This window comes from Podarcis muralis, chromosome 10, assembly GCF_964188315.1.
Source record: "Podarcis muralis chromosome 10, rPodMur119.hap1.1, whole genome shotgun sequence".
Lineage (NCBI taxonomy): Eukaryota > Metazoa > Chordata > Lepidosauria > Squamata > Lacertidae > Podarcis > Podarcis muralis.
The window spans coordinates 30,961,194-30,985,940 of record NC_135664.1 but is presented as its reverse complement, the minus strand read 5'-3'; the positions used below and the strand labels follow the sequence as shown (position 1 = coordinate 30,985,940).

Sequence of the window (24,747 nt, the reverse complement as noted above, 5' to 3'; positions counted from 1 at the left end):
GCTGGCCCCCGGCCTCTTAAGTGAGATGGGCGCACAACCCTAGAGTCTGTCAAGACTGGCCCGTATGGGCAGGGGTACCTTTACCTTTACAAAAGACCAGTCTATGTAGTGTGTATAGCACAGACACAGCCTTCCATTATTTAACTACAGATGCCAAGAAAACAACCAATGACTCATGAGAACTTGTGGATTTCATTGAATAAAATTTATTTTTCTGTATAAAAATGTAGAACCAGATCTTCTTGTAAATCTGATCCATTAATAACTGTTTTGTAGCATACACTTCAGCATTAAGACCGCTCCAATGAAACATCTATCTACAAAACCAAGTTTGATTGCTTTATTTTATATCACCGTGCATGAACAAATGAATTTCATTTCTAATATGCAAATATCTTACTCAGTATTTAAAAATGTACACAATTTATAACCATTCCTATGGGCTTGGAAGGAATTTATACATTTTTTTAAATTTCAAAATAAAAAAGGATTTTTGTTTTTGCTGTACTAATTACAGCACACAATTATCAGAGTGTTTTTGAGTAGGCAGGCAGGCAAGACGTGTTGCCCACGCGCCGCATGTGCATCAACCAACACAATGTAGGGCATTTCATTTGCACTTTTACACCAAAAGGCTAATACACATACTGATTGAAGCACAGAGCAATGTCTTCCAAAAGAAAAAGTAAGCCTGAATGGCACAGGAGTTTGCATTCATACAAATCAATATCTGGAGATCCTGATTAGGGGGAAACAGTCAAAGGTTTCAGTAGATCTCTTAGGGCTTTGCTCTTTGAAAGAATACCTGTTTTTAAAAGAAAGTAAGTACTTTAGAGAATAAGAAAGCACAGAAGAACAGTACCACTAAGCTAAGAATAAAAAAAGTATGTTGCCAGTGGCAGAAATCAGGTTTAAATGGGACCATTTGCAGCTACCAAAGAGACTATCAAATCTCTGGGAGGAATTCAGCGTAGCGCTACAGAAATGTGAAAGTATTGCAGCTTCCAGACAGGGCCCTCTCCCCCCTCCTTCCCACATGAACTGGGAGTTACCCCCAACCTCCCAGAACCATTTTGGGGGTATGTGGGGGGAGGAAAGCCCCATTGTGCTAGTGGAAGTCCTTGAGCAGGCTTCTGCTTATGGGACTCATTTCTTAGACACCATGAAGAGCAGTAAGTAAGTTGGCAATGGAGTCTCCCACCTGGACAGGAAATAGATACAATGCTTATGTTGTCTGCTATTTGCCTTAAGGGTGGTTTCAACCCTCCAAGATAAGTTGATAAAATGCTTCTGCAACTTCTCATGTGCTATTTTTAAGGCAAGTTCTCAACATAGCTATCTTGGCCATAGTTAAATTGAAAAGTCATATAAAATACTGTAAGCTGCATATGAAATTGGTAATTTAACCAAAGCCACCTAAAATGTTATTTAATGAAACTTACATACTGCTTGACTAAGAAAACCTCTAAGCAAAAAGAAACATTAAAACTATCAATTGAAAACACACACCTAAAATATTCAAAAGATGAGTAAAATGGAAAGGGGTGAAAAGCTACAACCTCAGCCCAGATCTGTTCAAGGATGTGGCTCATTTCGCCTTACTCACGTGGATTCCCTTCACATTATTAACGCATGAAGGTGGTTTCTATGTTGGTATAATAATAGTTTCCTGTAGCAAGCAGTATTGTTCAGAGTTAACACTGGGCTGGAGAATCTATAGCTTCCCAGATGTTGGGACTCCCACCAGCCCCAGCCAGTCAGGTCAGGGAAGATGGGAGCTGAAGAACATCTGGAGGGCTGCAGCCCCCCCCCCCCATTCAGAGTTTATGGTAAATGCAAGCAGATACATGCAAGACCTATTTAATCCATGACAAAATGCCTTCACCCGTGAAAGAAGGAATACTGATGCAAATTTAACTTACCTTTAAGTAATTTTTAAAAACTTTAGCATCAGGCTGCTGAAGTGCTTGACAAAATTCCTACAAGAAAAGCACCAGAATAATGAGCAAATAGTTTGCACTGTTGCATTGAAGTAACATGGTTATTTTTTTCAGCAACTACGAATGTGTTCCTTTCAAAATAATAATAATAATAATAATGAAAGATCCAACAATAAAAATGCTGTATGTGGAAACTGTTTCCGTTGGACCTGGAAATTGTTTCCAATCCTAATGAAAATGTAACCATTTAGAAATGGGATCTATCTATAGATCTGTGTGTGAGGAAGCAGGTGACTATGTGTGTTCAGGCTCCTGCATGCAATGATCTCTCTGTGCCTCAGTTAAAACCTGCTTGTAGCAAATAGCATCAGTCATCTGTTGGAAGGCAAAGAGGAAAGGGACCTGTATTCAGCCATGGTGATTAGGACAATGCCACCAATCCTTTGCTAGGGAATCACCACAAGGATAACTGTGTTATCTCTGTGAAACCTTAAATTCGGGTGGTGGGTTTGTTTCTCCCCGCATAAAACCTTCAACAAGCACAGTTCTCATTTAGCAAGACAATGTATGCAGAAGTATCTTCTCTAGTGCATATAAAATACACCTTGCAGATACAAGTTAGTTCTCAGTCACCTTTTAGAAAGTAAATGACACTTACTGTTTATAATAGACTAATGACAAGAACAGTCATGCGCTTTTACCTCAACTATTAGATGCGCTGTGCGCCTTGAGCACCAGATTAATAATCTGCTCCAGCAAAATCATCAAACACTCTTGCAATCATACTACAGTATGTTTTGCTTGAAAATAACAAATGTCGTTACACACTGGAAAAGCCGAACTGGATTAGCTCCAAGGGTTTTTGGGATCCCCACCTTTCCCCTCAGCTTAGCATGCTACCCCATTCAACAGGAACCCACCCCCCTCAGGGGAACTGAGGGATTTTTTTCCTGCAGGACTGGGAGCTGCCAGGAAAATGGGATATAATCTTCACTAGTCCTGTTAGATCCAATCTCATGCATCAGCCAAATAATAAGTTTTACCTGTATTATTTCGGGAGCTACCTGCAGCGAAGGTAGATATTCTTGTTGGAGATACTGAATACATTCAAGGCCCTACGAAAAGGAACATCCAAGCAGTGTTTTTGCAGTTAGGTATTTTATCATTTGAACTTGTTCCACATTACAGGTTTTTATCCAGTTAATAAGATCATACATTGGCTTTGGCCAGTGTAGCCAAAAAATGGAAGAGGGGAATCTTAAATCAAGTTGATTTAAGATCCTGACTTGTTCCAAAGCTGGGAACTATAGTTTTCTATTTCAGATTAAGCAGGAAACAATGGCTAATTTAGAAACTTCCTAGTTTAAACATGGCTTGAGCAAAGGGGCTGCATGTGAGGGCAAAAAGCTTGTTCATATCTCAGCTTATTAAATCAAAATATGATTGTCTGAAGTGGGGCTGTATCACTTCTACATTCAAAAAGGCACCACAAAGGCTAAAGAAAAGCAAACATTAAAAAAAAAAAGTAACTCTGTGTAAGTTCCTATGTTAGCTAACACCACACCCCTCCTATCACTTTGCATATACAGACTGTCGTAACTCTGACATATGACCATTTCGGGGGGGAAACAGGCTGCAAGAATGGCAAAACATTTTTAACTAATCAGGAGGCTCAGTATTTTTGCAGCCAGAAGGAATGCAAACTCAGCTGAAATGTGCAAGTGCCCTGTTCCTGTGACTTATTTTTAAAACAGGAAGTTTACTTGCAGAATTTTCTTCCTGGATTTCATACAGGAGTATGACCAAGCCAATAGAGACTAAGGGGAAAACTCAACCAAAACAGGAAATCCACCCTCCACAGAGCCTCCCTTCTGCAGCCTGCAAATTGTGAACTGAAACAGTGTTTTTGACAAGGTAAAAAAAGCCTATTAATAAAATAGTCACTATTTCCAAAAGCCTTACCCTTTTGAGATGAATTGTTTTTAGTGTCACTGCACACTCGGATAAAGCCTTATAAAAATGAAACAAAAATACTTCAGCACAAACATTTGAGTATTGGAATTTTGGTAGTTTGAATTACATGCTACATTTACACTTTCTGGGGCTAATAGTTCATTGTAAAAGTAACCTTTGTTAGCAGCAGAAAGGCTTCAAAATAAAGCCAGGGCTTTGCACATTCTTCAAGAGAGCATTAAGTTTACTAGAGTGGCTAACTATTTCTACCGATGCCAGAATTCTAAGCCAGATGGAATCTGCTGCCAGATTTCAGGATTGCTGAATTTTCTTGTGGAGTTTATCAGGAGCTCTGAACAATCTACATTTGGCAGACTGAACCCAGCGGAGGCCCTGAATTCTACTACTTCTGTATGTCGGCATTCAGGGTACAAGCCATGGAGACATGATTTACCAAGAAGCCACATGGCTCCAACTGCCTCTTATGTATAGGAGTTCTTTTAAAAAGCCCCAAAGGTTTCCATATTCTGTGAACAGGCTTTCCAGATTCCTGTGAGCTCCTGCATCTTAGAAGACCTCAGGAGAGCCACCCACCGCCCAATTTGGTGTGCCTATAGGACATTTAGCCATTCATTTCCCAATGTTGTCAGGCTTCGGAATACATACCAATACTGTCTGTGCATCTGCTAAGTCAAAGGTTTGCTTTAAAGGTGCTAAGAAACATGCAGGAACAATGTGTTTGTAGACAAAGTCAGCAAAACCCACAGGTCCATCTTTGCCTCCTAAAAAAGCCAAACAAGAATATTCAGACTTTTCTCAGGTTCTCATCACCAAGGGTAAGCACCACACAGTATTAGGAAAAGGACACCCCCCCCCCACAGTGACTACTGCAACATTTGAAGGCGGAACACAAAAAACTAAAAACCTTTTGTTTTGTGGGTATCAAACTTAAGCCATTATGGTATGAAGGCAACCTTACCCCAGAGTTCCACTAATTTTGAAAGAATAATAAAGCATGTCTTCTGAGAAATAGGATCTGGGTAATCAACTGCTCCTTGGATGATTGTGAACAAGACATGTTCTACATTCTCCGCACCTAGAGGAAGGAAATCTCAATTAAATCTTATTCAAACCAATGAAGTGGCAATAAGTAACAAATTGTTCTGGTCTGTCAAGAGCAAAGTGTGAAGCTGGCCAATTCGTTTTCCATATATAAATCATGTGTTACGAAGCATTTCCCCTCCTAGGAAAACACACATAATACACATAATAATAATTGTAGCTGACCTAAGGCATACTCAGAAAAGATCTACTGAAATAAATGGACTTGGTTAGATACAACCCATATGCATTTTATCTAAGCAACTCACTTTAAGAACCTTCTAGAACTGAACTACACAGTTCTTTCACTGCTAAAGAACCACACTTCCATACTAGAAGAATTATATGGATACAAAACCAGTCTCCCATCATGAGCCATGCCTTACCCTGATTGGCTATGACTTCGCTCATTCCACTACCAGTGACGGTTTGCAAAAAGGCAAAGTAACTCCTTCGTAACATCTGCTTTTCTAATGAAGCGGATTGGTCATTTTCTTCAGCTGGGCGGTGCAGGACTTCAAAAATAGCACGCAGCAGAGGCATAAACATTTGTTGGAGAAATGGGGACACCTGGTTCTATTGGGACAGGGAATATATAAGTTGACAAAATTAAACTTATGGATGAGCAAGAGCAAAACATACCATAAACAAAAAGGCAAGCAACTTGTCTTTAGTTTATTATACTTCCATTTTAAAGATACAAAGTTCTAACGGTAAATCTATATATCTAAATGTACAATGGTTAACATTGTTTACTTCTCTCAACTCTAACTTATTAGATCAATGCAAACTTCCCAAGATAAATCAAAATTTTGTGATAACAGAGAGCATCTACATTAAGAACTTCCTCTGCCTTTTTAGCAGGGATTCCTGGAGTTGAAATACAAAAACTGCACTATCACGCAAAAGACATTTGGGGCTTGAATGGATTTCTGCTGTACAGAGAGTGCTATTTTGGATGACACCATGATGATGGCCAAACAATTCTCAAGTCTTAGTTTTAAGTTAGCTAATTTAGTTATAATTACCCATGTGGAATGGCACTTTCAGCCAGCCAAACAAGCCACATTATTTTATGTTCACAAGGCATTATATTAAAGATAGTGTTGAAAAGCCTATGGAAACTGCTTTACATTCCTTCCCTTTCAACCATTAATTGGATGATGCAGATCTATTCCTCTTTTACAGAGAATTAACTGCAGCCAACCCATTGGGCTGGTCCGTTGAGAACCCCATCTCTTTCCTTCGATTGGTTTGACTAAGTTCATAGCTTGCTGTTGAAACCAAACTGGGTAATGTATGGTTTGCCCACAACCTGGGGACTAAAATATGATCTGAAATGGGCTTCAGTCCCCTATTTTGGAGCAAATTACAGTTTGCACAAGCAAGGGAGAGAATCTCATTATAAGAAGGAAGCAAGGTTTTTTAAAAAGTTGAAGGCTCAACTGCACAGCATCACTGACTGTAGCTATTATATTAGAATTCTTCATCTACCACTAACACTTGAATACCCTCACTTGAATACAGTCTCTTTTTCAAATTCCTTTTCCAAAAAATCCACTTTCTAAAAGAGGGATTAAAAAGAAAAGAAAATCAGGCTTTGCTGCAATTAGACATCCTGCTCCGGAAGGTATCTTTTCAAACGTCTTGTTTCTGAAAGGTAACTGCTGCCCATCAATACAAAATATTTCCAGGGCAGCTTGCAAATACAAGCGACAGGTAAAAAGCAAATGACACTAAATGAATGATAAATTCAGGCGCTAGACCGATAAAATTTGTTAAAGGTCTGGGGGGGGGGAGGGTATTTGGCACTGAAAACATGCTGAAGGAGGTGCCAGGCATTCCACAATTGGGGCACCACACCAAGAAGGCCCTTCTGACTGCCACCATCCACCTAACTTCAAATGGTGAGAACACTCAGGGCAATGCCTCCGGTGATGATCTCACTTCGTAGGCCGGCTCAAGAGACACTTAGTTTAGTTCCTCACCTTTTACATCGAGGGAGATGCCTACCTTGAACTTAGCTGTGATCTGGTTTATGAGAGGGATGAACTCTTGAAGGTCTTTTGCCTCGCAATCCTTGAGCATATGTTCAGAGGCTGAAGGGATAAACGGAAGAACTTCCTCCTCTAAGCAAATAATCATTCGGTGAAGGAAGGTGCGGACACCGCTTCGGAGAACTTCCTTCTGCAAGGGGCAGCTGAGAGCCGGTAAGAAGGTTTGCAGGCAGTCCAGATACACTTCGGAGCAGCCACATTGCTTCACTGTCTGCTTGTTGCTGAAAGCTTTGCTAGTACGGCTGTGCAAAAGAAGAAGTAGTCAAGGTTTTTGCCATATACCAGCAGGCAGATCCTTAGGATGAGCCATTTAAAAATATTTCAGCTATGCTGTTCTCAAATCAGACCAGTACTAAAAGCAAATCTGATGCAACACAGCTAAAACATTTTTATCACCATTGCCATGTTTTAGTTAAAACTTAACTGCAATTTGAATTTACAGGGACTGTTCTGAATAAATTTTGTAAATCTATGCCCAATAGGCTCTTTGGGCTACATCCTACACTACTTGAAGGCACTGATAAATATTTATTAACAACACATTTAGTCATAAGTATTTTTTTCCAGATTAGGGAGCAATAGAATTTGGTTTCCACAAGGCCTTTTGATTTTTGTAGCTCTCAATATTTCTAGTCACAGAGGGATGTACTTTTAAGAAACTTCCTTCCACCACCAAATCAGATTCCCAAGCTTTATTCCCATAACAGGGTAGGAAAATATCAGGAGGGGGAACCCCCTCCCCAGCTTAGACTTTAGCAAACATGTGAACCTCTGCTAACATTGGAGTTTGCAAACAGCCGTCCGCAAACCTCTTCTTTAAACTTATACCTCTGTATGCATGTTGAATAAACTATACATTGTTCCCACCTTGCAAAGCCAACAGCATGATTCAGACAATCAGCTAATGCCATTTGTCTATCCTCATCTTGTGCCATCATAAGTTTTTCTAACAGCACTTTAAACTTCTCCATTAGAGGAGTCAAAAGATTTCTCATTAATGCCTGCTTCCGTTCTGCAGAGTAGTCACTGTTCACTATTAGTACTCCAGCAGTCTCATAAATGAACAGTTGGTCATCACTGCTTAAAAAAGCCTGGTAGCCATTTTCCTGGAACCAGAAAACAAAGGAGAGCTTTATGTTCAGATATTTCCTATTAAATTCTACTTGCAGAAATCTAGAATAGCTTTTTAAAAAAACAAACAAACACAAAACAACCTATTTGTACAGCAACGCTCCATGCTACCTTACCCCAAACTGCTCAAATCTTTCATGAGGCTGAGTTACCACTATGGATGCTACTTATTTGGAAATAATCACTTCCGATAGTATATTCCACCTACTTTGCATGCCACAACAATGTGAAGTTAATCTCAAAAGTCTCAAACGCCTATGGGGCTGTCTATGGGTCTGCAATGCAACATTCACTCTGGTCTGCAAAGTTCCCAATGTAAGAGATACTAAATGGGTCCAGGAACCAATGAATGATTTACATTCTGAAGGACTTCTTGTTAAATGAAGAAACAATTGTTTAGCTGGTCAAGTTCCATGGATTGTATATAAAATAGTGCTGAATAATGATTCCCATCAGTGCAAGAATTTCCACTTGCACAATTGGACCCCCCCCAAAAAAAATCTGTTCTAGGGGTTGCCCCAACTTTCTGGGTAAAGTGACCCCTGACCATTAGGTCCGGTCGTGGCCGACTCTGGGGTTGTGGCGCTCGTCTCGTCTTATTGGCCGAGGGAGCCAGCGTACAGCTTCCGGGTCATGTGGCCAGCATGACTAAGCCGCTTCTGGTGAACCAGAACAGTGCATGGAAACGCCGTTTACCTTCCCACCAGAGCGGTACCTATTTATCTACTTGCACTTTGACGTGCTTTTGAACTGCTAGGTTGGCAGAAGCAGGGACCGAGCAACGGGAGCTCACCCCGTTGCAGGGATTCGAATTGCCGACCTTCTGATCGGCAAGTCCTAGGCTCTGTGGTTTAACCCACAGCGCCACCCGCCACTCCATAGGTAGTACTATGCTATATGATAAGAAGGGTATTGGTGAACAAAGGATGGCTCAGAAGGTTTAAGCAGCTCCAGGGTTCTAGAAACCCTGGTCATGAACAGCCATAACACCCAGTCTATAATCTGACATTGTATCTATGGAGTGCTCCAGGAAGTTTCCGACTTAGGTTTTTATCCTGCCATTTCTCCTCTAAAAAGCTCAGGGCAGTAAACATCATCAATACCACCCTTCCTTTATGTTTACAACCTCTGAAGGCTGGGAAATAACGACAAGCCCCAGGTTACCTAGTAAGCCTTGTGGTCTAATGGGAATTTGAAGAACGCATTTGGCCAGTCCAAGACCACTAGCCTACGCTTAAGATGAGATAGGGCACTTGCCACATGCCAAGATCATTTAAAGAACAACCCAAACGAGGCATACATTGGTAAGCTGCAGACTATATGCAACCTGACTACCTGACAATCATGCAAACAGCATGTGTACATTTGCATCATCTTCTATATTTCGACAGCAATTCAGAATGTATAATGTTGTCCTGCCTTCCTCCCGACTGTTATGGGCCCAGCCTCTTTGCCCTTTTCATTCAAGACAAAAGGAAATACTTACAGGTGGAGAAAGTTCTAGCAGATCTTGTATTCTGTTCAGTACATCTTCAATAAAAGGGTTCATTTGTTTGCTGAAACACAGGAGTGGAAGATGCTTACAACATTTTACAGCAATGGATGTGTTGAATTGTGACAGTCGAACAGTATTTTTAAAAGTATCAATTTAGAAGTTGCAACTCTTGTAATGCAAGAGTACAATGGGGAAAAATAAGTACCCTAATCTTCTCTATTTATTGGAATGAGTTGTTCATCAGTAAATGCAATCTTAAGCCCAAAACGCTTAATTTGTTTATTTAGAATTAAACTTGTAACCTAATAGAAACACATTTACGGAAAACACATAACAAGAATTTTGATGTCCTGGAGTAACAGTGAACTGATTTAGAAGAGGTGGGTTAACTACTGAACTTTTCCATAAGTCTCCAGACTCAAATTTTCAGTCGTGTACAGTATTTCTAACGACACATCAAGAAAACAAGAACCTGAATTCATGGCCTCAATATTTGAAGATAAAAATCAAAGCTGAAAATCAGTAAACCTCATTTCTATTTTTGTTTAGAAAAGATCCTTCTGTAGTGTCCTCCAGACTCTGCACAAAGTGCCAAGCTTATTATGGCTATTTATATTTTGTTGCGCCTTGGCATTGCTAGTGAATTAACTTATGTAAACTTTTTGATGTTGTGAGCTGCCTTATGGCTGGCCATGGAAAAGTGGTTTGCAAATACAGTGGTACCTTGGTTTACGAACTTATTCCGTTCCGGAACTCCGTTCTTAAACCAAAACCGTTCTTAAACCGAGGCACGCTTTCCCTAATGAGGCCTCCCGCCGCCGGTGCCCTTCCAATGTTTGGATTCTATTCTTAGATCGAGGTAAAGTTCTCAAACCAAGACACTATTTCCAGTTTTGCAGAGTTTGGAAACCAAATCGTTCTTAAATCGGACAGTTCTTAAACCGAGGTACCACTGTAAAGAATGATGATGCTTATGCAGCTTCATTTTCCTGGGGGGCGGGAAATAGCTCTTTTATTTCTGAAAATATTCCCATTAAGTCTCTAGGTTTCAAGCAACTTACTTGAGGGATTTGACAAATCTGGAGAAAAGATAAGCTGCTCTGCTTCGCACTTTTGGATTACTATGGCGAAGACCTCTGTGATCCAAGAAGGCCATCTGCAATTAAAGATGGGAAGAGTTTGATCGATTTAAGCCACATTGCATGATGGAAAAGGGTAATAAATTGGGAAAAGAGGTAAAACCGTTTCACAAACTCCTTTTACAAAAAACTGTCTGGAGGGGGAGGGGGTGTAGAAGCGATACTGATAACCAACGCACATTAAAAAAATAAAAGGAAGCAATTACTATGGACTTACTAAAACATTTGGAATGTGCTGAGGTTCAATGGAGAAAAACTTTTCATATCTGACCACAGTCTCAAAGAATTCCAGGGTTACTGATGTATGCTGATAGGTGCTAATACCCGATGTAACCAGCTGCAAGAGGGAGAAAAGGATAAGTCACCTTGACTGAAGAAAGGCTTGCTGAAAAGGAAAACTGTCTTGAGTTTGTTTTGTACTTACAGTCCGCATCATGTCCTGCAGAGCGCCGGCCTTTGTATCACCTGAAAAGTGAGCCCCGTGAGATACTGGAAGAGCTTCAGCCAGCATATACAGCAGTCTGATTGCGACTTCCACTTCCATAAACGGCTTAGTTTGCCAATTCCTAGAAAACAGAACAGAATAGGCCCAAGTAAGGCATATGCATGCATACACACACACACACACACACACACACACACACACACATTTAAAAAGAACCCAAAATAGCCACAATCAATCTTACAGTGAGTGACTTATTCGTCCCAAGCAGATTGGAACAGTCTGATAAGAAACACACAATGGCCAAATTAAGCACCAACGAATGTATCCTGACTTACCAGGTGTTAATAAGATTATATTGGATACCAGAGACTAGAAGCTCCAAAGGAGCATACAAAGATTCATGTATTTTCTCTGTATCATTTAATGTGGATGAGACAAGTCATCTCTGGGATTCTTAAATGTCAACATAATTTTTTGATGCTTAAAAAGAAGCAGCAGCAACAAATGACCAGGATGGACTAGAGAAAAACTTAACAAAGCTAACACAAAACTTACTGCAATGTAGTGTTAAAAACCCTCCGGACGGAAACCAGGAGTAATTCAGGCGAAACCTGTGCAAGTCTGTCCAACAATAGTTTAAGTTGCTTCCGATATTCTACAAACATCGCTTCATCTTCACCCTGTCAACGTGTGTATTGGCATGAACAGGACCAAAGGTGTTATTTTTTAAAATAAGAACAGATTAAACACAAACATACGTCTGATCATTTTGACTGCAGGGACGTAAAATTTCTTTGCGTAACAATGAAGTGTTTAGCTAACTAACTTGTGATAATATTCTCTCACACTGGCAAGAGTCATTCATTCCTAATCATGGACGTTTGCAGGAGATGAGTTAGTACTTTTGTCAGGCTGCACACACCACCGTCAAGTGGTCCCAAGGAAACTAAACAAAAGTTAAGTCTTTGAACCATCGCCCCGCTGCAAAATTCAAAGAGCCCTTATTTAGTTTCACGCTGCTTTTGGTCTTTGTGAAGACCACCAAACTGGATGGGCCTTCTCAACATAAAGAAAGGAAAGGGGCAGTAGCTGTTTATCCTCACGTTTCTTCAGGGGGTTAGCGTAGTATTAGGGGAAAGCATGGCTCCATAAAGGTAGGAGTTTCACTTCAACTGAATCTACTCAAAAAGGCATTTGTACAAAGAAAAGAGCTATGCCTTAGAATGGACAAAGGCCCTTCCTCACTGCTTTGGCTTCTTATGCCTGCCTGACACAAGGAGAAGAAGAACAAAAAGCTCACCCACTCATCATTTCTACCAGGGTTTGATAAAAATAAGATTTCTGCTTCACATGCAGATGAGGACGCATGCAGAGAGCTTCAAACACATGCATTTTAAGAACACACGTCCATGTTTGCTGCTTGGCGCTGTGGTCCCTAGAAACTAAAGTGTCTCCTTCTTGCTGTCCTATACAGAATGTTTACATTGGCACGTATTTGAATACTAAAACAATTCCTCAAGAGTTACCAAGACATTATTGAACCACTTCTCGAAAAGCTAAACCATGAAAAGCTAAAACCTGCCAAATGTGACAGCTAACCTCATTTTCAAAGTTGTATTCTTCATCATAGGTTAGTTTCTTCATAACAGCCAACATAATTGCCTGTAGCAATGGAAAACAGTTGATCAGATAGCATCAAACTCTCGACTTAAAAAAAGAAGTATGCATTGCATCATCTCTTTTAAAAAGAAAATAAGTCAATTCAAAGGGTTGTGTCCAACGAAGCAATCCCATTAATGCAAGGACTTCCTTCCACCTATGCAACAAAACTTCCTCTCCCTGTCTACTCTCTCCAAAATCTGCTTCACAGGGCATGGGGAACGTCCAGAAAAGAAATATAGAGGGAAACAAGGAGCATGGTGGAGAGAGGTGGTGCTGTTGTGGAGGCAGAAGTCCTTGAAGCAACAGGATGACGTCACTGCATAGAGCCCAATACATTTTAGTCATAATGAGGTTTTGGGGGATAAAGGACAGAAGAGATCTTTCTTTTCAGTTACAAGCTCTGGAGGAAAAATATTTTACTTACTCTTACCTCTACATTAGCTTTTTGCTGTTCTGAAAGCATAGGAAGCTGCAAAAAGAAAGAACAAACTTTACTTTTGAAGTGTCTCAAGCAATTTATTAATCATAACAGCAACAACAACTCTGGGCGGCTTCCAACAAAATATTAAAATACAATAGTCCTTCAGATATTAAAAGCTTCCCTAAACAGGGCTGCCTTCAGATGGCTTCTAAAAATCTGGTAGTTATTTCCTTTACATCTGGTGGGAGGCCATTCCACAGGGCGGGCGCCACAACCGAGAAGTGCCCATGCCTGGTTCCCTGTAACTTCGCTTCTCGCAGTCAGGGAACCGCCACAAGGCCCTCAGCGCTGGACCTCAGTTTCCGGGCTGAACAATGGGGATGGAGACGCTCCTTCAGGTATACTGGACTGAGGCCGTTTCTGCATATTAACACTGGTCATTGGTTTTAGAAATAAAGCATGGAGATCCTGTTTGGTTTTTAAAAATCAGATATTTCAGAGAAAAAGATTTCACCAGGCTGCATCTCCTTCAAAATGAAGCTTTACTGTTAGCCTTCATACAAGAAGAGCAATTTACCTGCTTCAGTATATGCAGATAGTCGTAACAAAACCCAATAATATTAGAAGAAATATCATCATCCTCATGAACCAGAAGCTGCAACATTAGGGCCACTTTTGCTTCAATAGCTTGCAGAGTATCCTGGGCATTCTTCATATCTCCAATTTTCACAAGTTTAGTCCAACTAGCTATCAGTGCTTGTCCCATCCCATTCACCAGTTTGGAGAACCTGGCTAGAAAGTCCACATCTTCTTCCTGTCAAGTTGGTTAATCAAATCAAAAATGTTAGTTTACGTCACCAAAGCAACTAATCTACCTGAACCTCTAATGACATCAACCAAAATGGCATACACATGACATGGATACGGTTATGATAGACTTATAATTGCATTTATTATATTTACTTATGCTGCAATCCTAAACACACTTCTAGAGAGCAAGCTCCATTGAGCTTAGTGGGATTTCTGAGCAATTATGTGCAGGGAAGCTATCAGAAAGTGCCAAAAATGTTTCCTGAGGATCAGAGGCAGAATATCCCTACATATCACTTGCCGGGGAACGATGGCATGAGACTATTGTCCTCACTTCCTGCTTGTGGACCTACCATAGACATCTTGGTGGCTGCTCTGGGAAACAGGATGCTAGGGAGGCCTTTGGTCTTGTCTAGCAGGGCTTTCCTTATGTTCCCATCAGATGGAAGAATCCTATTCAGCTCTACAACAGCTGGAGGTCAGCTAATGATGCAAGCAACAGTTTGCATGGAAGCCCTGAAACTACCAACCCAGTAGGACTTTCTCTCTCACCCTCTATGCACATTTGCTGGCATATTTATATGACTGGCATTAAATATAATTGCCAATCTCTACATGAGTAGGACTGGGTGCGATTGGGGTGGTGAGAATCAGTTCGGAAACAAGATAGCATTCAGACAGAAATAAGAGTTTGGGATGGAGGGAAGAGTAGCAAATTATACTGGCATAAGGGGAAGAACCACCAGCAGCATACTAGATTTCTGATAGCATTGGCAAAGAAATATATGTTACCTATTTCTTACGCACACAGCAGCTGCCGACGCTACCACAACACAGGACTATCAGCACAAGCTTTTTCTCTCTCTTTGCGGAAGGCAACTCACCTGGTCAACACTGAAGAGGCCAGCCGACTGTAACACTTGACACAACGTCTCCACCAGTTTCGTTTTATCAATTGGGTCCATTCCTTTATTTACAATTTCAAACAAGCAGTCACACGCTTCTTCCCGTAGAACCTCTACAGACATGTGACCTAGCAGCATGTTTATAAATCTAAAAGGGATACACAAAAGTTTTACTCGGTAGATGCAAACATCTGAGTTACATTTACCAATTTGCTATTGCTTGTTTTGGACAGGAAATAATATAACCCAGCTATAATGCCCAAAGAACTTCAAGACTGTTGCTTCTGGAATTGTGTTTGGTTTTTTTAAACCAAATTTTATTTAAGAAATTGAGTTTAGTCTGTGCGTTCCTAATTCAAAAGAAATGTTACCTTTCATTGGCGATTAGGCTCAATTCTATCCAAGAAACGTAAGCTCCAACTACTTCAAGGCACTGACATGTCAACTCTGAATTTGTGTACTGATACGTTTGTAAAATTTGGTACCATGATTCCACCAAACTTGGAATGCATTGCTCCCTCATAGCATCTTTTAATAAGGTATTTCGGCGGGCTTCCTGTAAATGTAAGAAGTTTGTCAGTCTTGGAAGGGAAAATGCTGGTGCCAGTCTAGACACTAACATTTAAGCTTTTAAAAAGGAATATCAAATGCCAACTTTGGGAGTAACACCCTGAAGATTTCCCTCACTGCTTTCTTATACACCAGAAAATGGAGGTAGTGGCTGCAAGAATTCCAAAAGGTTGTTTTAAAAAAGTGTTAAGTGTAAAAGCTGGCTGGCAAAGAATCTCTGCTTTGAAATGTCTGTCTAAATAACACAGTTTTTAGAAGGTGTCTAAAAACAAGCAGCCATGACTTCTGCTTGAAAACTCTATTGGTGAGGCATTCCACAAGACCTGCCACACTGCAGGCTTGGCCCCTGGTAAAGGCCAGCTGTCCCTCAGGGGCATGTGGGACCACCAAAAGTGTCTCATCAGAAGGCCTCTGTGTTTGAAGAGGAGCAAAAGGAGTCAGGCAGTAGCTGGGACTGTCCTATTGAACTCAATAGGACTTAATTCTGACTAGACGTGCGTAAGATTGCACTGTAAGTTTACTTAAACTGCAGACAGAAACTTCAGAACAGAAAACACCATGAGAGCAGAAATCATTTTTTTAGAAATGCTTTTCACAGGCAAGGCAAGTTAGGAAAACAGGACTTATAGAACAGTGTACATTTGAATTGCAAGAAGGGAACTTACCTCTGATGTATGAACAACATCCCTATCGACCAGTTCAGCATCGACTGCCATAAGGATTCTAAGGTACAAGTCCACACCTCGAGGATTGAGACCCACCACAGACAGGATATCAAAGAAAAACTTGGGCCATTTCGTGAGATATTCAGTGACAAACAGCAACGCGAAGACTTGTGCAGCTTTGTTTCGTATAAATGTTTTCTCCGATTGAGAATTCACCATCTGAAAGGAACCAGCATTTTATAGTAACATTTCAAGATGCAGTAGGTTCAAAATATGCAAGAATATATTGGAAATTTTTGGGGAACAGCTGCAAGCAGATATTTGCATACAATATTAATAACCAAACTGTGAAGAAACCTACCTGGGCCTGTAGCCATGCTATGAGTGTTTCCCTGATTAGCTGATGTTGTACCTCAGTCAACTGGGTATACCTGAAACACAGGACAACACAACATTCAACTTGCATATGTATATTTTAAACCCTGGAACCTGCAGCCCATCAGCACCATCTGTGCCGTCACTTTGTATGCTGGCTGATGTTCAGTTAGTGGGAGGTACCACGTGCTAAGAAACCACACAAGGGTTAATTTACACCCTCCAGGAAAATATGCAGGCATCAGGAACCACCCCAATTGTCAGGGAGGAGCCCCAAAGGTTTTTCATCGAACCGTCCAGCACAAAACCTCAGTAGCGCTTTGGGTGGCACAGAGTGAACCTTTGGCCATTTCAGTGCAGCTAAATTAGACAACTGAGAGTGAAATAAATGCATTAAATCGGGCGTTTCAACATTCAAGGAAGAAAATAAATGACACACATGAACTACTAGAAACGCAAGCAGTTATAATTTCTCTACATTCGCTTTCCGTTTGCTGCAATTCTATAAATGTAAAGATGCCGCCTCACTTGTATTTAATTTGATGTTCCAGGACTTGAAAGCAGAAGAACTTGATGTGATCGTCACTGAAACAAAGAAGAACGGTACAATCAATGCACAATCAAACAATGTATGTAATAGTCAATTGGCGTGAAAGGTGCATTCTGAAAACTGGATACAAGCACTAAGGATTTGTGGGTAGATTCCATTTGGTATCGTGGCAGAAAACTAAACCCTCGGGGTGGGGACACAGTGATTTCAGTTTCAGTCGGCTGTGTATTCTAGGGCTACACTGAACAAACCTAAAATTCAGTATTTAGCATCCTGAGCACCTGCGCTTTCACTTACAAAATCATTCCTTTTTAGAGAGCTGCAAGTTGTATGAAATCTAGGGGAGCTGCTGTTCTGCATATTTTGTGGTGGGTCTATTTCCAGTCGTTAAGCTGGAGCAACAAGCCACCCATCGAATTCATCTGGTCTAGTGACCTCCCTGAAATTGCTTGGTTCTTTAAACAGAGACATCTGCATCACCAATAAAATAACATAAATCTTATGTCAAGGCGATATAACTTCAGAACATTCTCAGATTAAATGTAAAAAAACAAAACTATTTATTATCTACCTGTAGATTCTTTGGGCTAAAGCTTCAGCACACACTTGCCAAGCATCTGGAGAGATCTTCAGCTGTTCAAAATAGGCCAATGCCTAAAATGAATGAAAGAATGAATGAATGAATTCCTTTATACTGTAAAGTTTCCAGAAACTGTAAAGAAAGTTGCTAGAGTAGCCACTTGAGGAATCTTCTCCAAAATAATGTAAACATATGGGGTTGACTCAATGAAGTCTTCCCATTAGTGCATGGACTATAAGACACACACTCTCTCTCTCTCTGCATCTTACCCCAATCTGGGATGGGAGAGTCCTCTGGAGCAGATGAAGTGGAATGTGGGGGGGTGTGTGAGGAGAGGAGAGAAGTCTTGTTGAACAGGTAATTCTGTGCACTGGGCATGGGACAACTTTCCTGGACACAACTCTGAATATGTAAGCTTCTCTGTAACTTTAAATCAAGCAAGGTGGAGTGTGGGGGAGGAGAAAAATGATGTTGACATTATGCCAGTTTTGCAAGTATAAGGTTGCCTATGGAAAGGGAAACAAGGGGGACAACTACTAAGAAAAAGGAATTGGAGGGAAGGATGAGAGGAGGAAGCCACTGAGAAAAATGAATTGGGGTGGGTGGGCAAGGCACAGGAGGTAGAGCAGGCACAGGCAAACTCGGCCCTCCAGGTGTTTTGAGACTACAATTCCCATGGTCCCTGACCACTAGTCCTGTTAGCTAGGGATGATGGGAGTTGTAGTCCCAAAACATCTGAACAGAAAATAAGACTGGGGTCTACTGGCTGATCACTGGATGAACTGCATAGATTGGCAAGGGATTCTGAGTCCCAACAGCTTAATAACAGCAGCAACAAAAAGGTTACACACACACACACACACATACAATTCGTCTGTTAGGATCCCTGGTTGGCTGTTAATGTGGATATGTATTTGTTCTTATGTATGCAGGTTATCCCAGTGTATGGCTAATGAGGTGCAGCAGGTAGCTGATTCCATCTTCTGAACACCAATCTACATCTGGCTATATATCCCAAGTCACGATTTTAATAATAATAAATAATAATAATAATAATAATAATAAATTTTATTTATATCCCGCCCTCCCCAGCAGAAGCCGGGCTCAGGGCGGCTAACAACAATAAAAAAGTACAAAAGTACAGCATAAACAACATTCTAAAATCATTCATTATAAAATTAATTAATTCAAGCCACTGGCAACCATTGGGCCAGAGCTCCGCGAAGATTGCCGAGGGAGGGAGTCACGCTGTGCCCTGGCCAAAGGCCTGGTGGAACAGCTCTGTCTTGCAGGCCCTGCGGAAAGATGTCAAGTCCTATTTTGCACCCAAGCCCAGTTGGTGAACCTCAGATGTCTAGAACAAAGTAGATCCTAGGCACCTGGAATCTGCCCACACCTGTGATAACATGGACAATGCTTCTCAAAAAAACTAGGTATCAACAGAGGGTGGAAGCCTCAAAAAACATCTCATACACTTTCAAACCAGTGGAATCCTCGACTGCGGGTCTGGACTATTTACTCCAAGATGAAATCAACATCATGCTCATGTCCAGCGAACTACCTGTTGTCACACAGATTATGAGAAAACAAGTATAATTAAGCTTACTCGTTGCCTGAAGTCTAAGTCAGCATTCGGGTTTAATCCCAGAAGAGCTTGTTCATCCATTTCTGCTATGCTCCAGCTTCCCTATTTTTAACAGGATTATCCCATTCACCCACAGCAGAAGCTGCATACATCTGCAGAGAAAACAAAACAAGAAAACAAGGAGTCTGAATCACTGGTGCCGATCAATACAATTACTTATTTTCACGTATCAGGTGCTGAAGCCTAACCATGTGAAATGCAACTGCCCTGTTTATTGAAACAGGGGAGAGGGACCTGTGGCTCTCCCGATGCTGTTGAACACCAACTCTGATTAGTCCTCGCCAGCATGGCCGAGGATCCAGGGCGATGGGAATTGAAATCCAGCAACATCCACAGGTCACAGGATCCCCACTCCTGTTGTAGAACTTCTTGTATATAAACTCAACAACCAAATGAAAGCTTGAACTACAATGGGAGAGATGAAGGCTCTGGGGCAAGGAGGGTGGTTAGAGGTCATAAACACAGCAACTGTGTTCTATATTAAATAATACAGTCGTACCTTGGAAGTCGAATGGAATCCGTTCCGGAATTCCGTTCGACTTCCAAACGTTTGAAAACCAAAGCGTGGCTTCTGATTGGCTGTCGGGCGTTTGGCTTCCAAAACTAGTTCGCAAACCGGAACAGTAACTTTCAGGAGTCAAAACATTTGGGAACTAAGCTGTTTGACTTCCAAGGTACGACTGTATGCAGTCCAGAAAGAATAAAGAATGAAGACTTGCTGCCTTATCGTTGCCACAGAAATCTTTAAAGGGTTACCAAACCTCCTTGTACAATTCTCTTCCTGAATAAAATAAAATAAAAATGAAGGTAGGGCCTGGCTGCCAGGTTCAGATTTTTACTAAGGCAACAATGGGCTGTGTGGTTTGTCTGTGCAGTATATATGAACTGAAAGGTGGAGAAATGAATAAAAGGTTTGTATTATCTGGGGAGCAGTTCATTGTTCCACTGCTGCAGGATCTTCAACCAACTCATCAGGTTTCCTAAAGGACACTCTGGTGCCAAGGCAGCAAGCCGAAGAACAATTGTTAGTCACACCCTTGCTTGGTGCTGGTTTACGGGCTTTGGAAAAGTTATATTTAGAGTGGGATGGCCTTTAATGTGCATTTGAAGTGTCACAGAGATGATCATTTAAAACAAGTCCTGCCACTTGCTAGGTCTGTGGCGTCCTGGGGCCAGATTCTTTGAGGCTCAAATGGGGAAGTATGGGAAGTCACCAGAGCTCAGAAGCTCAACTACAAGTGTGGAACTACAAGCCTGGAACTGCAACATGGTCTACATCAAGTGCTGCATGCAGATGAGATACTTCAGGCTGCATATCAAAATTTGGGCTTGGGAATGTTTCCAAAAAGCGAAATCATTATATCAACCCATTTCAGCTTACAAAAACATATACTTCAATGTGCCAAAATCTGGATACCCATGTGAGCAAGACATTTTTTGCGCAGTTTTATTTGGAAGGTAACAAAGCAACCTAGTTGTTCACAATTTCATTAGACGTTTATACCACTGCATTAGAAACTACTCGTTGCTCCCCAATATAAAACACACTTGACCTACATCTTTTGGATTTTGTGAAGTTGACATCTGTTTTAAATCCTTACATTGTGTGGGCCCCTGCCCATCAAGTACCAGTCAGTATGACCAGTGGTCAGGAATAATTGGACCTGTAATCCAACCAGCATCAAAGAATTCCACAGGTTAGCCATCCGGAGATAAAGATTTATCACAAGAAAGCTTTCTGCCCTTCATAGCGATTCCACGAAATGAGCAGTGAGTTCCTCTACATGTTTATCCAGAAGTTTGATTCTGTTCAGCAAGTAAACGCGTATGGAGTTGCATTCCAAGTTGTTTTCATTTTACTTCCAATTTTTTAGAAGATATAGTGACCCAGTATCCTGTACTGGAGTTAGTATTTGATCTGATGGATTTCCACCCTCAAGAGCTGGGCTGGGAAACCTTTAGTCCTTCAGCTGCTAGCTACAATTCCTATCATCCCTATCCATTGGCTGTGCTATCTGGGACCGAAAGGAACCAGCAGTCTGGCATAACTAGTGAAAGAAGACACATTTTCATTTTAGTGCTAGAATGTTCCTTGAGTAAGCACACTGAAGTTGAATGGGGCACAAACTAGGCCTCCCCATGTTATTGTAGGAAAGAAGGAACACTGGTCTCTACCTCCTGGGGCATCTCATGTTTGCAAAAGACAGTATGACACTGTGCTGAAATTCTTGCAGCACACAGGATTTTGTGCAATATGTAATTTTACTCCCTCTACAGACTTAAGGGGAGGAGAGAGCCCTACTCCTATACAAAGCTCTGGTAAAGATTACAAGACCTTAAAGGATTGAATAATTTGAACATGCACCTCAGTAGAAGTGTGAATTATCCATCTTATTTATACCAAAAAGTTCAAATATTTCTAGTGAAAAACAGGAAACTTTTCACTCCTGCACTCATAAGTGACACCCCTTTTAAAAATACAGTACAAAACCATCCATTTTAGACAGACTCAAGACACAGTCATTTTAATTCAGGAGGGAATCTGTGCAAACAACATCAAATATATCTGTTCCCACACAGATAAATAAAGCAGGACACAAGACCTTCCATTAAAAGCAAGGATTGCCAACACGCGCCCACTGAGATCTTCCCAGTCACTTACATGGTCCCCTTCTCTCATTGGAATAAGGCTTGAAAGAAGCATTATACCCTAGCCAATAGGTTGCAATGTGTGCTTGGTTGGGGTGAGTGTGTGGTGTCTGTGTGGGTTTCTCCTAATTGCAGATGTACTCAAGGGCCCAAAACAGCTGTCACCCCCCTGCACTGAAGCAACTTTAACCGTCATACAGAAAGAGTCCTAAGCAACAAATTTTAATTTCCCCTTTATTTAAACTGACCTAGGGAAAAAGAAAAGAAACAGTGAACCAAAAGCCTAAAGGATTGTTCACAATCAGACTGACAGCACAATCCTGTACTTGTTTCCTTAGAAGTAATTCCAGATGGATGGGGTATAAATAATAAATTGTTATTATTATATTCCTCCTGTAGTCAATGGGGCTTACACAGTAGCACAGTATTTGGGACTGGAGGGTGGGGGAAAGTGTCACCCTACATCTGGTTGCTGCTTCCTGCTACATTATTAGTGTCTTTTGGGTCCTGTTTGCTGTTATTATCCAAACAACCAAACTCACAGCCTTTCCCTCTGCATTATTTATTTACAACATCATGGATTAGACTAGAAATAAATGAATCATTTAAAAAGTAAAAATGCTGTCATTCATTACTACAGTATTCAGTTTTCCCAAGGTAGCTATATTAAGGGATGGTGAATTAATGTCACGCATACTCCTATGTAATGTGACATCACTTTCAACACTTGATGGGGGGGGGTATAGGTGTGAACTGTCACCACTATAAACTACTGAAGTCAAGGAGATATGGCGCTTCTATCTATGGTGACTCTTAAAGGTAAAGGTAAAGGTACCGCTGCCCGTACGGGCCAGTCTTGACAGACTCTAGGGTTGTGCGCCCATCTCACTCTATAGGCCGGGAGCTAGCGCTGTCCGCAGACACTTCCGGGTCACGTGGCCAGCGTGACAAGCTGCATCTGGCGAGCCAGCGCAGCACACGGAACGTCGTTTACCTTCCCGCTGGTAAGCGGTCCCTATTTATCTACTTGCACCCGGGGGTGCTTTCGAACTGCTAGGTTGGCAGGCGCTGGGACCGAACGACGGGAGCGCACCCCGCCGCGGGGATTCGAACCGCCGACCATGCAATCGGCAAGTCCTAGGCACTGAGCTTTTACCCATAGCGCCACCCGCGTCCCACATGGTGACTCTTACACATGCAAATATTACTAATTTAGGGCTATCAGAGAGCAAAGAGGCGTTTTAAGGGTGTGTTCAGAACACTAACAGGCTTATCTTAGGTGTACCGCTCAGGGTACTGCAGTTTATTAATTTCAATCCATTGCAGCCCACTTGACTGACTCCTATCCCTACGAGCACATTCACAGCTCAACTGCACCATCACGCAATGACTCGCACGTTATGATGCACAACAAAGGGGGGGAAAGTTTGGCGTCAGCTGAAGTATTGCTTTTGGATGGCTGTAAAGTGATGAAACATCAAGCAACGGATGGGCATGTGTGAACCAATTCTTAATGCAAATTAATTACCCCTTTTTTTAAAAAAAACAAAAAACGATTCCTGCCCCTGATGCTTCTCACTAGCTACCAACCAGTCAATCGGGCTAAGAAACCGGCCCGAGCCCCACTCCGTACCAACCCAGCAGCTGCTGCGCAACGGGTGCAACGGGTTCATGTGCAAGAGGCCTTCGGGTGCAGAACTGCTTTTATTTCTTATTTAAACCATCCTCTTCCCCTTCACGCTAAAAAGAGATTAGCCCACCGCACCCCCCGCAACACGTTCCCTCGTAGGCACGATCATTGGCCAAGTGGGGATTTGAGAGAGCCGGATCCCCCACCCCGAAGGCGAGGAGTGGGACCCACAGGGATCCCTCAAGCGGGGTCCCATCTACTGGGAAGAGCAGCGCAGCCCCCGAACTTACCCGACGGGTCGACCCCACCACCGCCCCCCGAGGGGCCTGCCGGGGCCAAGCACACCCCTTTGCTGGCCCGCCCCCACCCCAATAGGGCGCCCCCCAGCCCCGCGCGCCCTGGGGGCCACCAGGTGGGCCACGCGGGAACGAGCACGCGCCCCGCGCCCCCTTTCGTTACCTTCCCAGCTATTCCATCAGGGAGGGGTGGCGTCGTCGTCCCGCACTCCCGAGAGGCCGCCACAACCGCAGGGGAGCCGGGCAGAGGAAGAGCAGCCCGCTGCAGAGTGTGCGAGGTCCGCCGCCGCGGGGCCACTTGTGCGCCTTGGCTGGGTTGCGGGGAGACGCCGCGTAGCCCACCTCCCCCTTTCCGCCCGGGAAACTGCCACAAGCCCAGCGAGACTACAGCTCCCAGCCTGCCCCGCGGCAAACCCTTTGAACAGGCACGCGGTGCGCCCTGTAATAACCCAGAGCAAGGGAAAGCCCTGAACCCTGGAACAGGTTTTTCCCGACGCTTGCTTTGGCTCCTACCAATCAGGGCGGTAGGCCGGGGTGGGGCGGGGAATGCTTTCTCCGGGGCGCAGTGCATGCTGGGACTTGCAGTCATCGCTCAGAGCTCGAGAGCGCCGCATGTCCTGTAGGTTTTCGGCTGGTTTTTTTGTCCGTAAAAGAGACAGTCATCGCCACAAATAACCTGAAGCTCAGACTGGGATCAGTGGCTATTTTGGTTTCATGTGTGAGATCCA

The 24,747-nt window shown here is 42.3% G+C and overlaps 1 protein-coding gene across 1 annotated transcript; it reads right to left on the bottom strand.

Moving 5' to 3' along the window:
• Positions 1-190: 190 nt before the first annotated feature.
• On the bottom strand, positions 191-24,476 carry XPOT (exportin for tRNA). The gene is made up of 25 exons (XM_028746040.2): positions 24,183-24,476; positions 19,406-19,536; positions 17,791-17,873; positions 17,198-17,254; positions 16,656-16,725; positions 16,295-16,513; positions 15,431-15,615; positions 15,039-15,207; positions 13,922-14,158; positions 13,354-13,392; positions 12,861-12,923; positions 11,817-11,941; positions 11,241-11,382; positions 11,034-11,153; positions 10,739-10,833; positions 9,669-9,738; positions 7,919-8,157; positions 7,008-7,293; positions 5,381-5,570; positions 4,873-4,989; positions 4,560-4,675; positions 3,903-3,950; positions 2,984-3,055; positions 1,923-1,979; positions 191-805 (listed from the first exon to the last, which is right to left on the bottom strand). Exons 2-25 carry the CDS (start codon positions 19,463-19,465, stop codon positions 779-781), a joined length of 2,886 nt encoding a protein of 961 aa, XP_028601873.2. The 5' UTR covers positions 19,466-19,536; positions 24,183-24,476; the 3' UTR covers positions 191-778.
• Between the last annotated feature and the right edge of the window lie 271 nt (positions 24,477-24,747).